This window comes from Theropithecus gelada, chromosome 15 (genome assembly GCF_003255815.1).
Source record: "Theropithecus gelada isolate Dixy chromosome 15, Tgel_1.0, whole genome shotgun sequence".
Taxonomy (NCBI): Eukaryota; Metazoa; Chordata; class Mammalia; order Primates; family Cercopithecidae; genus Theropithecus; species Theropithecus gelada.
In genome coordinates this window covers 102,499,886-102,515,691 of record NC_037683.1, presented here as the reverse complement: position 1 = coordinate 102,515,691, position 15,806 = coordinate 102,499,886, and the positions used below count along the sequence as shown (strand labels likewise).

General features: G+C 54.3%; 1 protein-coding gene across 1 annotated transcript in view; it reads left to right on the top strand.

The window, feature by feature from the left end:
• The window catches only part of SEMA4D (semaphorin 4D), a 132,520-nt gene that overhangs the window by 108,875 nt on the left and 7,839 nt on the right, over positions 1-15,806 (top strand). The window contains exons 14-17 of the mRNA XM_025358831.1: positions 237-352; positions 5,250-5,422; positions 5,496-5,539; positions 6,969-9,763. Of these exons, the coding sequence (XP_025214616.1) occupies positions 237-352; positions 5,250-5,422; positions 5,496-5,539; positions 6,969-7,894 (1,259 nt within the window). The 3' untranslated portion in view covers positions 7,895-9,763. The remainder of the gene's footprint in view (positions 1-236; positions 353-5,249; positions 5,423-5,495; positions 5,540-6,968; positions 9,764-15,806) is intronic.

Sequence of the window (15,806 nt, the reverse complement as noted above, 5' to 3'; positions counted from 1 at the left end):
CAGTTTATTTTCCTTGGCAAAAAACCAGAATCACCCATAACACTTGGGTTTCCAGGTGTTTATTTTGCCAAAGGCTTTTCCTTTTTTTGTTTCTAATGTGAAATCATCATTGTTTCCTAAGTATCTTGTGGAGGGAATGACTTGAGAGTGAAGAGTGTGAAGTTTGCCGCTGTGGTCACTGTCCTTGGTTTCTGTGTCTGGGTTAGTGTCACTGACCTGTAGCTTTGACCCTGCAGACCGGGGAGCTCTGCACAAAGCCATCAGCCTCGAGCATGCTGTTCACATCATCGAGGAGACCCAGCTCTTCCAGGACTTTGAGCCGGTCCAGACCCTGCTGCTGTCTTCAAAGAAGGTAAAGTGACGCAGGCAGCCGGACGGGGTGCTTCCCGGCTCAGTGACTTTGATTCTAGGTGACAGGAGAGTTGCCAAGCTGGGGTCGGGCTCCTAGGCAGGCCCCTCTGTCAGTCTGCCCTGGATGAGCCAACCTTCAGACTTTGACACAAAGCCATTCCATGAGCTGTGGGATCTGAATTGGGGGAGGCGGGAAGGCAGACCTGGGGAGATGGGACTTTCTCTTCGAAGTTGCTGGACTGTCATTGAGTTGTTGGTGCAGGTTTACAGGCTGTGGAGAGGTGGGCAGTGCTCCATGAAGACACTTTTTTGTGACCTGAGCTTGGGGGGTGTGCAGACTGCATCTGTGGGATATGATAGTGATACAGCTGACTCGTCAGCGTGGAAAATCCGCAAGAGAAGTGGTTCGTCTCATCTGTAAAGCTGTGTCCACCTGTGGCTGAGACTCTTGGGTCCGGCCTGCAATACTCCCAAGCAGCCCTTGGCAGGGTTGGGTGGGCATCTACACTGGCCTTTAGGGGGCTGCCTCTCTGGCCCTGGCTCCTGCCGGGACCTCCATCCACCTTGTGGGGTCCAGGCCCAGTCAGGCCCCTCCTCCCTCAGCCAGGAGCAACGGGCAGAGGAAGGGGGCCCCTGTCCGGCCAGGTAAGATAGCTACCCTCAGCAGGTGCATACTTGCAAACGCCCCTCCAGGTCTTCCGTCCTCTTCCCTCCCCTGTGTCCACAAAGCTTGGGAGCCTGGGCCCTTTGACTTCCCTTCTCTGCTAATGGAGAGTTCTCCCTCAAATCTGAAAGGAAAAGAGAATGAAGTAGCCTGAGGGAGTCAGAAGCCACCGGGTTCCGGCATCTGTTCACCAGCCTCTCGGTCTCCAGCACACACAGGGGGCCCTGGAGATTTGAAGGGTTGATGCTTTAGCCACGGCCCACCCCCAGGGCCTCGCCCCAGCCTCATTGTTGAAAGGAGGGGACCCAGAAGCTGTTCTGGGGCCATCGTGCTGTTCAGTGGCCTCAGCCAGACTGGGCAGGCACCTGTAACGTCTCTAAAATGTGGACTTCTCGTTAGAATAAAGATTGGGCCCCTGGTGTGGACATTTGTGAGAATGACACGCTGTTCCAAGGGTCACTTAGGGACCTGGGCTGGTGGAGGCTTCCAGAGCACATGGGCACTGATCCTCAAAGGCAGAAGGGGGTAGGGAGAGGAGGGCCGCATAGAGGCGGTTACGGGTCAGTGCCCACCTGCCATCTCCCAGGACTCGGTCACGTGGCTGCACCAGGGCAGTCGGCCACAGGGAGCCTCGCGCCCAGGAGGAGGAGCCAGTGGGTTTGGGGAAGCACTTGCTGGTCCTACTGGACCACCCGACCCGCCTCTCTCTGTAGGAGCGTCCATTGGTGGGGATGTGGCTTAGTTGCCTGGACAGGCGGAAATGCATCCTGCCTGCCGTGGGGTCCTGTGCCTTCTCCTTGGGCCCCAGTAGCCTCCAGGTGGGGGTGCAAGGCCCAGCTCCATGGCCATGGCAGCAGGAAGCGGCTGTTCAGTGGTAAGAAGACTGTGCCCCCCGTCCCCATCAGGCTCTCTCAGGGTGATCAGCAAACAGAGAAACGGCCAGTGCCACGCCCTCCCCCTGTCCTACGGCTGGGGAGACGCGCTGTTCCTCCACCCTCACCTCCTCTCCCCGATGACAAGCATGGGGTTTTGCTTTTTATTTTGGTAAATACACATCAGATGAAAGTTGCCGTCGTAAACATTTTTCATTGTGCACGTCATTGGCATTAAGAACATTCACGTCGTTTTGCAGCCATCACCACTGTCTGTCTGCACGGCGCTTTTCATCTTCCCAAACAGAAGCTTTTTACCCATGAAATACAAACTCTTCATTCTCCCCTGCTCCAGCCCGGGGCAGCCGCCATTCTGCTTTCAGTTTCTGTCTGGGTACCTTATATAAGTGGAATCACACGGTATTTATCCTTTCATGACTGGCTTATTTCACTTAACATACTGTCCTCGAGGTTCCTCCCTGCTGTCTCAGGGGTCAGGGTGTTCCAAGGCTGCATACTCCTCTGTCGTATGTGAAGACCACATTTTATGTACGCGTTCATCCCTTGATGGACACGGTTGCTCCCACCTTCTGGCTCCTGTGAACAGTGCTGCAGTGAACGTGGGTGTGCGGATACCTCAAGTCCTTGCTTTCCACTCCTTGGGTGCACATAGCAGACGCAGTTTGCTTGACCCTCTCTGAGCCCACTGAGTTGGCTGTGTCTGTATTTTCACCAGGACTCCTTGGGATGCTGAGCTGCTAGTGTGGCAGAGGGCAAGGAAGGCACTTGGACAGCTTGGTTGCCTCTGATCATGTCCACCATCACTCCAACCTGCCCTCAGGGTCCGATGTGCACACACAGCAGCAGAGACCGAGATGGGAGCGTGAGAGCTGCCTGCACGGGGACAATCTTCAGGCCTAGGGAAGTGGGAGGCAGGGGGCGTCGACGGGCAGGAGTACACAAGACAGGCTTGCTCTCAGTGTGCTTCACTCATGCTGCCAGGTGCCCAGTAAGGTTTTTTTCTTTGCCTTTAAAAAATTTTTTGTCTTGAAATAATTTTAAATTTACGCATGAGTTTTGATGATTGTGCAGAAGGATCTTGAGCGCCCCCACCCAGCTCCACATGTGCGATGTCTCACATAACCAGTGTGCATTTATCTGAGCCAAGGTGCTGTCATGGTGCAGTACGTTACCTGAACCCTAGACCCTGGACCCTCTCACCTCCCACCCCCCACCTTCCTGGCTCAGTACCCCGGGTTGCACTGGACACTGCATCTCCTCGGCCTCTGCTCTGTTCCTGCCTCCCTGACCTCAGCACTCCTGGAGAGGAGTGGTCCAGTGTTTTGTGGCGTGTCTGGTGTTTTCTTGTGATTATCTTGGGGTCGTGGTTTTACGGGGAGCACCAAAGAAGGCGCTTTCTGGGGATGTGGCATCTGTATGACTCACACCAGCGCGATGACCTCGGTCATTCGGTCCAAGTCACTGCCGTCTTTTTCCATGCCGAGTGTGTCAGGGCATGTAGTCCACACTGACGGGTCGGGGAGAGTGAGCCCCACCCCCTGGGGAGGCATGCGGGAAACCCCCATAGTCATTCATGCTTATTTGCAGGGATAGGCTACAGAAATGCCCTGTTCTCCTCCCACCCACTGGCATCCACATCCACCAGTGGGTCCTGCCTGCGGCAGTTATAGCTGGCTGTCCTGATGGCCAGTTCCTCCTTCCCTGTCCCCTCTTCCCTTCCACAATCATCCCTTGGTCTCCATGTGGCGTCTTTTAGTTTTTACAGCTCAGTTTCATTTGGGCTCCAGCCCAGCCCGATCCGGGAGAAGCGGAAGTTGAGGCTGAGTCTCCTGCAGGGTGCAGGAGGTGGTCTGGATCCCCTTGGGACGGGCCTTGCCCCCACAGCCCACCCCACCCTCCACAGCCACCCTCAATGCCCTGCTTGGCCATCCAGGGCACCCTGCTCTGCATTGCATGGTGTCCACACCACCTCGCAGGTGTCCCCCACGGGACCCAGCAGGACCAGCTGTCCCTTGGAAGTTACCCAGCTTGGCTTTGTGCCAGAGAACGTTTCCGCCACTCCACAAGCCGCGTGGTGCCCGAACTGTGATCCGGGATATCATCCTCAATCCTGCCTACAAACGTGGTGCGCATGTGGCCTCATCTGCCCAGGTCTCTGCTGCTGCTGCTGCTGTGAGGCCAGTGCCGGGCCAGGTTCCCTCTGCTGTGTATTGTCACAGTTTCCATCCTTGGAGGCTTTCCCTTTCTCTGGTGGGTCTGTGCCCGCACAGCCGGGTGTGTGGCCTGGGGCCTTCTGTGTTGGCATCAGGGCCTGTGATCTTCCAGCCATACTCTGAAGTTGACTCCCAGCGTATCCTCTGAGGATGAAAGTCATGTTTCATCTGACCATAAACCAGTACGTTGTGTGTAAATTTGAGAATCTTGTATTGTTAACCAAAAGGTGTTCCCAGGCTGTCGAGGCAGATGCCCTGGGCAGAGGCTAGACAGCACACTCCACGGGCCACCTCCAGGTCTGTTGCTTCAGGTGGGTGCAGTGTGGGGCACCCTCCTTCCAGCTGAGTTCCGTTCAAAAGCAGTCAGCAGCCTTGGATGCCTGTGTGCTGGGCACTGCTGGTGCCAGGTGGGCTGATGGGATTGGCCTGAAGCTGGTGTCCCTGGGAGCCAAGTGTCCCAGAAGGTGGAGAGTCTCACCTGCCCTCTGCTGTGGGTGTGGCTGCTCTGGAGCTCTTCCCTTTTACTTATAGACACGTGAAGAGCAAAGGCATTGTTCCTTCTTTTATGTTATGTATCGCGATCTGCTCATCCTTTGCATGTCGTCCATTTGGCATCCCCGTTATGTTAGGTCCCTGCTGGATCCAGACCCTCACAAGAGGCTCCCCGCCCATAGGTGCTCACATTCTGGCTCGAGGGATAAGGTTGGGCTTCGAGGTGGTGTGCTTCAGCCCCTGGCTGCAGCCCCTTCTCCCCTGTAGTAAGGCCGGGAAGATGACCAGGAGTGCCAGGCTCTTGCATCCCCCTCTACGTGGAGGCAGTCTGGAGGTGGGGACTGAACAGCCTCTCCACTGGCTAAGAGAAACACATGCAGAGAAGCGCTCTGCTGGAGGGCAGGACCCGGGCAGTGGGTGCCCAGACAGGGGAGAGAGGGATTTGGATCTAAGGCCCAGTGAGCCCTGACGTAGCGCGTGTATTCTGCCGGAAGGTCGCAGACCTGCCTTGTTCGCCTCTGGTCCTGAGTACCTCTCCTCCCTACTGCGGCGTGCCCTGATGGTGCGCTCTGGCTGCTTCCCACACACTGGTGCCTGCTTGCCTGATGCTAGTTCTCCTGTGTCTCACACACGCAGGGCAGGAGGTTCGTCTATGCTGGCTCTAACTCGGGCGTGGTCCAGGCCCCTCTGGCCTTCTGTGGGAAGCACGGCACCTGCGAGGACTGTGTGCTGGCTCGGGACCCCTACTGCGCCTGGAGCCCACCCACAGCAACGTGTGTGGCTCTGCACCAGACTGAGAGCCCCAGCAGGTACGGGGCGGGACGCGCCGCCGGGGGATGTCCCCGTGTGTGCGGGTGAGTAACACTGCCGGTTGTTTTGCAGGGGTTTGATTCAGGAGATGAGCGGCGATGCTTCTGTGTGCCCGGGTGAGTGACTCCTCGACGTCCTGTTTCCTGTGGGAGTGGCGAGGTCTTGTGACCATTTCACGGTGCTTCAGTTCTGTGGCATTTGTGTGTGTTTTGTTTTTCTTTCTCCACTTGGAACAGAGGTCAAGTGTCTTGTAGCAGACTCGTGGTCTTCTCTGTCTTTTTTTCTTGCCAAAAGAGTATTTGAAGCCACTTAGAGTGTGTCTGTTTACTGGGGAGCAGTCTCCTTCCAAAACCGTCCTGTCTTCTTTCTGCTTAGCTTGGGGCTCATTAAACAAAACCTAAGTCTGTTATAAATGGGGAGAAAGGAGCCTGTGAGTGATTAATCCTCAGGCAGTGGAAGGGCTGGGGTGGTGTTTCCCCTGGGGCTCCCACCTGAGATTCACCCGCCTGTGGATGTCTGAAATAGCGCCTCGCCCAGAGGGAGGGGTGGCATCAGGCCAGGACGCCCCTTCCCCAGCAGCCACCTTCCAGGGTGCTAAAGGCAGACTTGACCCTCGGTTCTGTGTCCTCCTGTCCCTGACAAGACAGCTGTCATCAGACTAAGAAAAGTTTAGACAGCTGGGCATGGCGGTACATGCCTGTAGTCCCAGCTACTAGGGAGGCTGAGGCAGGAGGATTGCTTGAGCCCAGGGGTTCAAGGCTGCGGTGAGCTTATCATGCCACTGCACTCCAGCCTGGGTGACTAAGTGAGACTCAGACTCTAAAAAGAAAAGAAAAGCTGGCCGGGCACAGTGGCTCACGCCTGGAATCCCAGCATTTTGGGAGTCTGAAGCAGGAGGATCACTTGAGCTCATGAGTTCAGGACCACCCTGGGCAATGTGGTGAGACCCTGTCTCTACAAAAAATACAAAAATTAGCCAGACCTGGAGGTAGACACCTGTAGTCCCAGCTACTCTGGAGACTGAGGTGGGAAGATCCCTTGAACTGGGGAGGTTGAGGCTGCAGTGAGCTGTGATTGCACCACTGCACTCCAGCTTGGGCAACAGAACCAGACCCTGTTTCAAGAAAAAAAAAAAAAAAAGAAAAAAGTTTAGGCAGGAGGAGAGTGCTGAGATACACTGAAAGGTCAGCCTTCCTTGTAGCCACTAGCAGAAGCATCTCGTGTCTGATTCAGAGAGCGACACTAGGCGCAGAACTGGCCTCTGCTCAGCCTCCCCAGCCTGGCGCGTTTTCTTCTGGGACACGGGTGAGAAATGCGATTTCTGCTGCTCAGAGCTGCCTCTGATTTCTTTGTCCCTATGGGCTGTCATCCAGGGCTCATCTTTGCTTTTTGGTCACGCATGTCTTTATCTCCTTAGTTGTTCTGGAAGATTCCATGTTGCTCCAGTGGGTGAAACTCTTGCATCATCTTGTGGGTATTTTAAAGAAGTTGTTAAATAGCAAATGGGGATTGTTGACGCTGTGCACATTTATTTTGATGTTCCAGATAAAAGTAAAGGAAGTTACCGGCAGCATTTTTTCAAGCACGGTGGCACAGCGGAACTGAAATGCTCCCAAAAGTCCAACCTGGCCCGGGTGTTTTGGAAGTTCCAGAATGGCGTGTTGAAGGCCGAGAGCCCCAAGTACGGTCTTATGGGCAGAAAAAACTTGCTCATCTTCAACTTATCAGAAGGAGACAGTGGGGTGTACCAGTGCCTGTCAGAGGAGAGGGTTAAGAACAAGACGGTCTTCCAAGTAGTCGCCAAGCACGTCCTGGAAGTGAAGGTGGTTCCAAAGCCCGTGGTGGCCCCCACCTTGTCAGTTGTTCAGACAGAAGGTAGTAGGATTGCCACCAAAGTGTTGGTGGCATCCACCCAAGGGTCTTCTCCCCCGACCCCAGCCGTGCAGGCCACCTCCTCCGGGGCCATCACCCTTCCTCCCAAGCCTGTGCCCACCAGCACATCCTGTGAACCAAAGATTGTCATCAACACGGTCCCCCAGCTCCACTCGGAGAAAACCATGTATCTTAAGTCCAGCGATAACCGCCTCCTCATGTCCCTCTTCCTCTTCTTCTTTGTTCTCTTCCTCTGCCTCTTTTTCTACAACTGCTATAAGGGATACCTGCCCAGACAGTGCTTGAAATTCCGCTCCGCCCTGCTGATCGGGAAGAAGAAGCCCAAGTCAGATTTTTGTGACCGTGAGCAGAGCCTGAAGGAGACGTTAGTGGAGCCAGGAAGCTTCTCCCAGCAGAATGGGGAGCACCCCAAGCCAGCCCTGGACACTGGCTATGAGACCGAGCAAGACACCATCACCAGCAAAGTCCCCACGGACAGGGAGGACTCACAGAGGATCGACGACCTTTCCGCCAGGGACAAGCCCTTTGACGTCAAGTGTGAGCTGAAGTTCGCGGACTCAGATGCAGATGGAGACTGAGGCTGGCTGTGCGTCCCCGCCGGCGCCTCGGCTGCGACGTGTCCAGGCCTGGAGTGTTTTGTGTTTCTCCTGTTCAGTATCCGAGTCTCGTGCAGTGCTGCGTAGGTTAGCCCGCATCGTGCAGACAACCTCAGTCCTCTTGTCTATTTTCTCTTGGGTTGAGCCTGTGACTTGGTTTCTCTTTGTCCTTTTGGAAAAATGACAAGCATTGCATCCCGGTCTCGTGTTCTGCAGTCAGTCGGAGTACTTGAAGAAGGCCCGCGGGTGGCACAGAGTTCCTGAGCCCTTTCTGTAGTGGGGGAAACATGGCTGGACCTCTGTTGGCTGAGAAGAGCATCCCTTCAGCTTCCCCTCCCTGTAGCAGCCACTAAAAGATAATTTAATTCCAGATTGGAAATGACGTTTTAGTTTATCAGATTGGTAACTTATCGCCTGTTGTCCAGATTGGCACGAACCTTTTCTTCCACTTAATTATTTTTTTAGGATTTTGCTTTGATTGTGTTGATGTCTTGGGTCATTTTTTTTTTTTAATTACAGAAGCAGATGTTTTAATATTTAGAAGAAGATGTATATCTTCCAGATTTTGTTATATATTTGGCATAAAATATGGCTTACGTTGCTTAAGATTCTCAGGGATAAACTTCCTTTTGCTAAATGGATTCTTTCTGCTTTTAGAAATGTAGACATGAACACTGCCCGGAACCCACTCACCTTTTTCTTTTTTCTTTTTTTAACTTTATTCCTTGAGGGAAGCATCGTTTTTGGAGAGATTTTCTTTCTGTACTTTGTTTTACTTTTTCTTTTTTTTTAACTTTTACTCTCTTGAAGAGGAGGACCTTCCCACGTCCGCGAGGTGGGTTTTGAGCAAGGGAAGGTGGCCGGGTGAGCTGAGTGGAGCCAGGCTGGCCCCGAGCTGAGATGGGAGCGCGGTACAATCTGGAGCCCACAGCTGTCGGTCAGAACCTCCTGTGAGACAGATGGAACCTTCACAAGGGCGCCTTTGGTTCTCTGAACATCTCCTTTCTCTTCTTGCTTCAATTTCATACCCACTGCCTGCCCGGACTTTCCATCCAGCCTCACTGAGCTGCCCGCCACTGGAACAGAACTGGGCCTCCGTGGCCGGGGCCGCGAGCTGCGACCACAGCACCCTCAAGCGCACAGCGCTGTTCCTGCCACTGTCCTGAAGATGTGAATGGGCGGTACGACTTCAACACTGGTGAATTTCACACTCCATCTCCCCGCTTTGTAAATACCCATCGGGAAGAGACTCCTTTTTCCATGGCGAAGAGCAATAAACTCTGGATGTTTGTGTGTGTGTGTGGACAGTCTCGTCTTCCAGCATGATAGGATTTGACCATTTTGGTGTAAACATTTGTGTTTTATAAGATTTACCTTGTTTTTATTTTTCTACTTTGAATTGTATACATTTGGAAAGTACCCAAATAAATGAGAAGCTTCTATCCTTGATTTGGGGAAGACATTCCTTAGCGGAGGCCATGCAGCCTCCCGCCCCTGCATGGCCCAGGCGGCACAGCTGGGCTCACTCCTTTCTGTCCGTTTCCTGCTGTGTTTTGCCCTCTCTGGCCTGTGACGTGCTCTTGGCGACTTCTTCCTCAGTGCCCTCTCTTTTCTGTCCTCTCTGTCTCACAGCCTCGTCTCCTAAGCCCCTCCCTCCTCCTGGCTCCTCCTCCCTGTCCTGTCTGGGCCATGCGGGGGACAGGAGGCCTTCCTCCCCCTGGACCCCCTGGCCAGCCTCAGGTGCGGGGCCCGACAGCAGCTCGAAGGTCTCCTTACTGCCGCCCTTCCTGAGTGACCAGGCACAGCACGTGCACGCCCTGGGGACCTTCCACCTCTTCTGCCAGGCGACAGGTGAGTTGGGCCCTCTCTGTCCCCTGTGCCCTGTCCATCTGTCTCCTCCCACAGGTGGGGGGCAGGCGGGGGCATCCTCCACATCCCTCCACATGTGTTCCTTTGCCTTCTTTATCTGTCCTGGCTGCGTCCCTTGGGTTGAGCCATTTCACACTTTCATTGTGGGTCTATCCCGAGGGAAAGTGTAGACAGTCAGTGTGAAACCACTTCTAGTATACAGGGGCCAACCAGTGTTTTCTATAAAGGGCTAGATATTTAGGCTTTGTGGGCCACAGGCTCTGTCACAGCCACTCTGCTCTGCTGTTGTATTGTAAAAGCAGCCAGTCAATACACAATGAGTGGACAGGGCTGTGTGCCAATAAAACTTTATTTATAAAAATCCACGGTGGGCCAGATTTGCCCCAAAGGCCCCAGTTTCCCAACCCATGGTATATAGGATTGCTTATCCCTTAAAAAAAAAAAAAAAAAAAAAATATATATATATATATATATATATATATATATTCAAGAGACAGGGTCTCCCTCTGTCACCCAGGCTGGCGTGCAGTGACACAGTCATAGCTCACTGCAGCCCCTGCCTCCTGGGCTTAAGCCATCCTCCTGCCTCAGCCTCTAGAGCCAGAGTGCTTCTGTTTCTGCTAACAACTTGGAGGTTGATATATGTGGTATTTGGAAATTTTTAAAAAGAGCTTCAGAATGGGAGTTGCTTTAATGACTTGCTTCATGGTTTTTAAAAGCAGAAAAGATGGGTGGGCATAATCCCCCTGCTTTGGGAAGCCAGGGCAGGAGGATCGCTTGAAGCCAGGAGTTTCACACCAACTTGAGCAATATAGCGAGACCTGATCTCTACCAAAAAATGTGAAAAAAACTAACCAGGCTTGGTGGCACGTGCCTTGAGGATTGTTTGCGCCTGGGAGTTTGAGGTTACAGTGAGGTATGATGGTGCCACTGCACTCTAGCCTGGGCCACAGAGCAAGACCCTGTCTCAAAAATAATCATCATCATAAAATAAAAACAGAAAAGACTGAGAGTCTAGTGTACTCCTCTGGGTCACTGGAGCCATTTGCCCTGGATTGGAAAATATTCGGATGGGATGTCTGCTCTTGAAAGATAATAGAATGTCCAGAACCACACTTCAGAGATGTATCCTGTGCTTCAGGCAGTGCATGGTCACCCTGGTGGCCCCTGTGTTGTCGTCTGACTGATCAGTAGATACAGAAAGAAAGGAAGTGGCATGTTAGAGCCTGCCCGCGGGGAGGAATGAAGTTAATGACGAGGAAAAGCAAACCCAATCGCTCTCTTTTAAAACATGTTAAACACACTGTCAGTAGCTCCTGAGAGTTTTAAGGTGCTGCCCTCTCCTGTTAAACAAGCTCTGAGAGCCCCAGGTGGCCCATCTCTGCTGAGCCCGGAATGTCTCTTGGCAGCCAGCACTGGACAGGAGAAGCTGCCAGTGAGCGTGGAGCGCTGTGGAGACGGAGCTTTGCGGGGCTGGCTGGTGTGGTTCCTCCCCTCCACTGGGTGCCACGGACCAAGCCTGTGCCCAGCCGCCTGTGGCCGCTCTCACAGCTGAATGGTGCTCCTCAGCCAGGTGGTTTGCCTTGGTGCAGGCATCCCGGAGGACTCCCTGTCTCCATGGAGCCTGTGTCCTGTGGCAGCACTGGAGTCCTTCAGGCAGACCCAGGAAGCTCCTCCTTGGTGGGGAGGCTGGGAAGCGGGCAATGGGTCTCTGTGAACTGGCCGTGGACCCAGGGCTCCTTTGCCAGCAGATGCAGGCAGGCTGTATGGTCAGGAGATGTTATTTGTTTGTTTATTTATTTATCATTGAGGTGGAGTCTTGCTCTGCTGCCCAGGCTGGAGTGCCGTGGCATGATCTTGGCTCACTGCAACTTCCACCTCCCAGGATCAAGCGATCCTCCTGCCTCAGCCCCCCTAGTAGCTGGGATTACAGGCACACCTCACCATGCCTGGTTAATTTTTGTATTTTTAGTAGAGACAGGGTTTCACCATCTTGGCCAGGCTGGTCTCTAACTCCTGACCTCAGGGGATCCACCGGCCTCGGCCTCCCAAAGTGCTGGGATTGCAGGCGTGAGCCACCATGCCCGGCTGCTGTTACAGTTTTAAATGTGAGGCTCCAGGTGTGCCCCCTGTAGCTAGGCGGGCATACCCACAAGCCCCTGGGGTCAGCAGGGAATGAAAGATGGGTGCCCAGGGAGAAGGGACATCACTGTTACAGCAACAGAAACCACCCAGGTATTTCAACCACAGGGAATTGGTTACAAAGGTGATAGAAGGGCTGAGAACAAAGTGGGAAGGCGAGGTTTCCATTACCAGCCTTGGGCAGGAGGAGTGAAGTGTCAAACACTTACTCAGTCTCGCTTGCTGTGCCACCGAGGCTGTGGCCGTGCGATCTGCAGCCTCGCCCTGCCCGTCACACTGCCTTCACCACTGCTGGAGGCCCTACGAGAAGCCACAAAAACGTTTCTCCTTCCACCTTCCTGTCTCCTGTCAATGCCTCCCATGGCCGGACCTAACAAAGCTGGCGGCCACAGATGGATATGGGAATGTAGCCGTGGGCTTGCAGCAGCGTGGCCAGGAGCAGTGTGTGGAGGGTAGGGGAGCTGAGAGAGGAGCGCGGTACTTTCCCAGTGCTCAGGATGGACCCCACCCCCTTTTCACATGGTCTTTACTTTCTCTCCAGAGGCATTTGGCCCCATCTGGGACATTCCCATTCCCTTGTTCCACTGAGGCCACAGCCTGCGAGGGCTGTGAGACCTCCCCAGGGAGGACCAGCTTAGGAGAGAGTGGCTTCGGCCTTTTCAAGGGTGGGCCAAAGCCAGGGCGTCCTGGGCATGCCGTGAACTCAGAGGGGCTGTGGTTGTGAATTTCCCGAGTAGGCTGCGGGGTTCTGTTGGGGCCTGTGGATGCTTCCTGCGGCAGAGGTCACAGTGTGGCTTGCAAGTCCAGAGATCCTTTCCTGAGGAGAGTGAGTGCCGTTTTCTGCCTGGTGGGCCAGGAATGAGCCATTCCAGGTGAGGCCCAGGGCCTGGAGGTTGCAGTACAGTACACTCAGGGCACAGGCCTGCCGCTTCCTCCTGTGTCCTCTCCCAGCCACCCAGGGCAGGGCTGCTTTGGAACTTGGCTGGGTTTTTCTTTCCTGTAATGGCTGTTTCCGTGGTAGCTGTCACAGTGGTTTGGGGGCTGTCTGATTAAAGGGCCAGCAAAGTGTCTTTGGAATATGAAGCTTAGAGGACATTGGTGACATCTTCAGTTCACCATGCTGCGTCCTGGTGCCTGTAGCTCTGCTGGGTGACCCTGTGTCTTGGGGAGCGTCTCACCCCCCAGAGACGGCTGACCGATGGAAGGTCAGTTGGTCAGGGTCGCACTTGGGGACTGGGTCTGCCCCAGAGCTGGTGGAGACTCATGTGTCACCCAGGAGATGTCCCCACCTGCCCCAACACACTCTTGGCCAGTGCTCAGAAAGTGACCCCAGGGACTCGGCCATCCAGGAGAGGTGAAGGCCCTCTGAGGCCAAAGCGCTTCCTCATGGGGGATCAGGGTGGGTCTGCACAGAGGAAAACACAGCCCGTGGTGTGTGCAGAGGCTGCCAGGGCACAAGGGCCCAACGTGGGGTGCGGTGGAGGTGATGTGGCCATGTGGGCAGAGTAGGGCGGAGAGGCATGTCCTGGGGATGGGAGAGCTTGAGGCCTGGTGGTGGGGTGGAGGCCCACCCTTGTCCTGCACCCAGGGGCCTCGCTGCCCATCCAAGGGAGGGACAGGGCCACACCTGTGAGCCCGTGTCAGGAGCTGGGGTGGGAGATTGGCGGCCAGTGCCCCTCTCCACCTAGACACATTTCGTCCCTTCACCACCACAGTTCTCGCCTCTGGGAAGTGGAATTATCAGTGGAAGGTGATATGGAAAGATCCACTGATGGCCCTGGCACAGGCCAGCCTTGTCCCTGGGACAGGATGGGACGGCCCTGAGAAGGGAGGTTATAACACGCCTGGGGTGTCATGCCTTTGCAGTGCCCAGCTGAGACAGCACAGAGTGTCACCCCAAGCATGGTACCCTGGGCTCAGTGACAAGAGGGGTCGCAGGTCAGGACTGCACTTCCTTGGGGCCCATGCCCTGGGAGCCGCTCGCCCTATGATCCTGAGTCCTGGGGGACTGAGTGCACCGGCAGGGCCTGGAGCAGCTGGGAGCAGCCGACTGCCTCAGTGTGCACTGTGGTCGCACGGGAGGGACAGCGGCCTTGAGAGCGTTCACAGCTGCTGCACAGCCATCCTGCACTGTACTGGCCCTGGGATGGACCGCTGTCTAAGCTTTGTCATGCGACTAGCAATGCACATTTACTGCCGTCAGTCACCCTGGTACCAGCTGTGAAGGACGGGCAGGGACACACACATCACACCCCCGACACACACCCCACACACACCACCCCAGACACACACACCCACCCCACACACCACACCCCNGACACACCACACCCCAGACACCACACCACAGCCCCACACATGCCACACCCCACCCCAGATACCACCCCTCATACACACCCCACCCCACACACACATCACACCCCTCACAACCACACCCCACAGACACACCACACCCCACACACACACTAGCCACAGACTATGCCAGCCACATACCACACACCAGACACACACACCACACATGAGCATGACACATACTGCACACATGCCACGCACCGTACCCCCAGCACACACATCCCAGACACACATACCACACACACTACACAGACCACACAGCAGACATATCACACCCTGCATACCACACACCAGCACCACACCCCCTCACACCACATGCCACATATACCACACACACCACACACCAGCATCACACATACTACACCATACCCCCTCCATACACACCACACACACACCACACACCACACACCAGCATCACACCCACTACACCGTACCCCCTCCATACCACACACACAACCATACACCACACACCTACATACCACACACACCACACACCAACCACACATGCCACAAACACACCACACACCACACACCACACATACACATATCAGATACACCACATACATACAGATACATCACAATATGCACCACACGATACATGTACCATAACACACACACCACATAACAGACACGCACGCCACACCACAAACACAATCATGTCCACCACACAACAAACACGTACCATGTGCATGCACACAATAAATGCACAGCACAAAACATCACATACACCAAATCATACCACACACACATCAAACACCATACACACAGACCATGCACACTCATTGCACATGTGCACACCTACCAACACACACCACACACACACACTGTACACTACACCTAAAACACAGCCACCCCCGTACACACAATACCAAACACAGCCACTCACACATGCACCACACACAGCACAGCATACCACACACATCACACAAACACCAATCCTACCACTGTTGACATGCACACACCACCACACATACTGCACACACCAAAGCACATACACACCGGACACATGCATGTTACCCACACCACACCACACACACCATCACGTCCACACATACACAACCATACACACACACACACACACAGTTGACTTAGGATCGTTTCAACTCACAGTGGGTTTACTGGGATGCAACCCCGTGGAAAGTGGAGGAGCATGTGTATTGACAAGCAGAGGAAAGCGTTCCGGAGCTGGGGGAATAAAGTTAACATGTGGCCAAGCTCTGCGCCTCTGAACCGATGAACCCAAGTTCCTCATGGATCACTGCGAATACAGATGGGTGAGCATCTGGCATACAAACAAGGATCGATAGAGATGAATGGTGGATGGGTTGTGAATACATGCAGAAACAAATCATGCACTTGTACATTAGTGTGCACACAGAGAAATAGATCGATACAATTTTTTAACCAAAGTGTAGTCTTTACCCTGTCAGGGCCCTGCCTTCACCCCTGCCAGGACTATCTTCCATGTCAAGTTTAGACCCGTGTCATTTTCAAAGCTAATAATGGTTCCCCCATACGTTGGGCAGCATTTGGA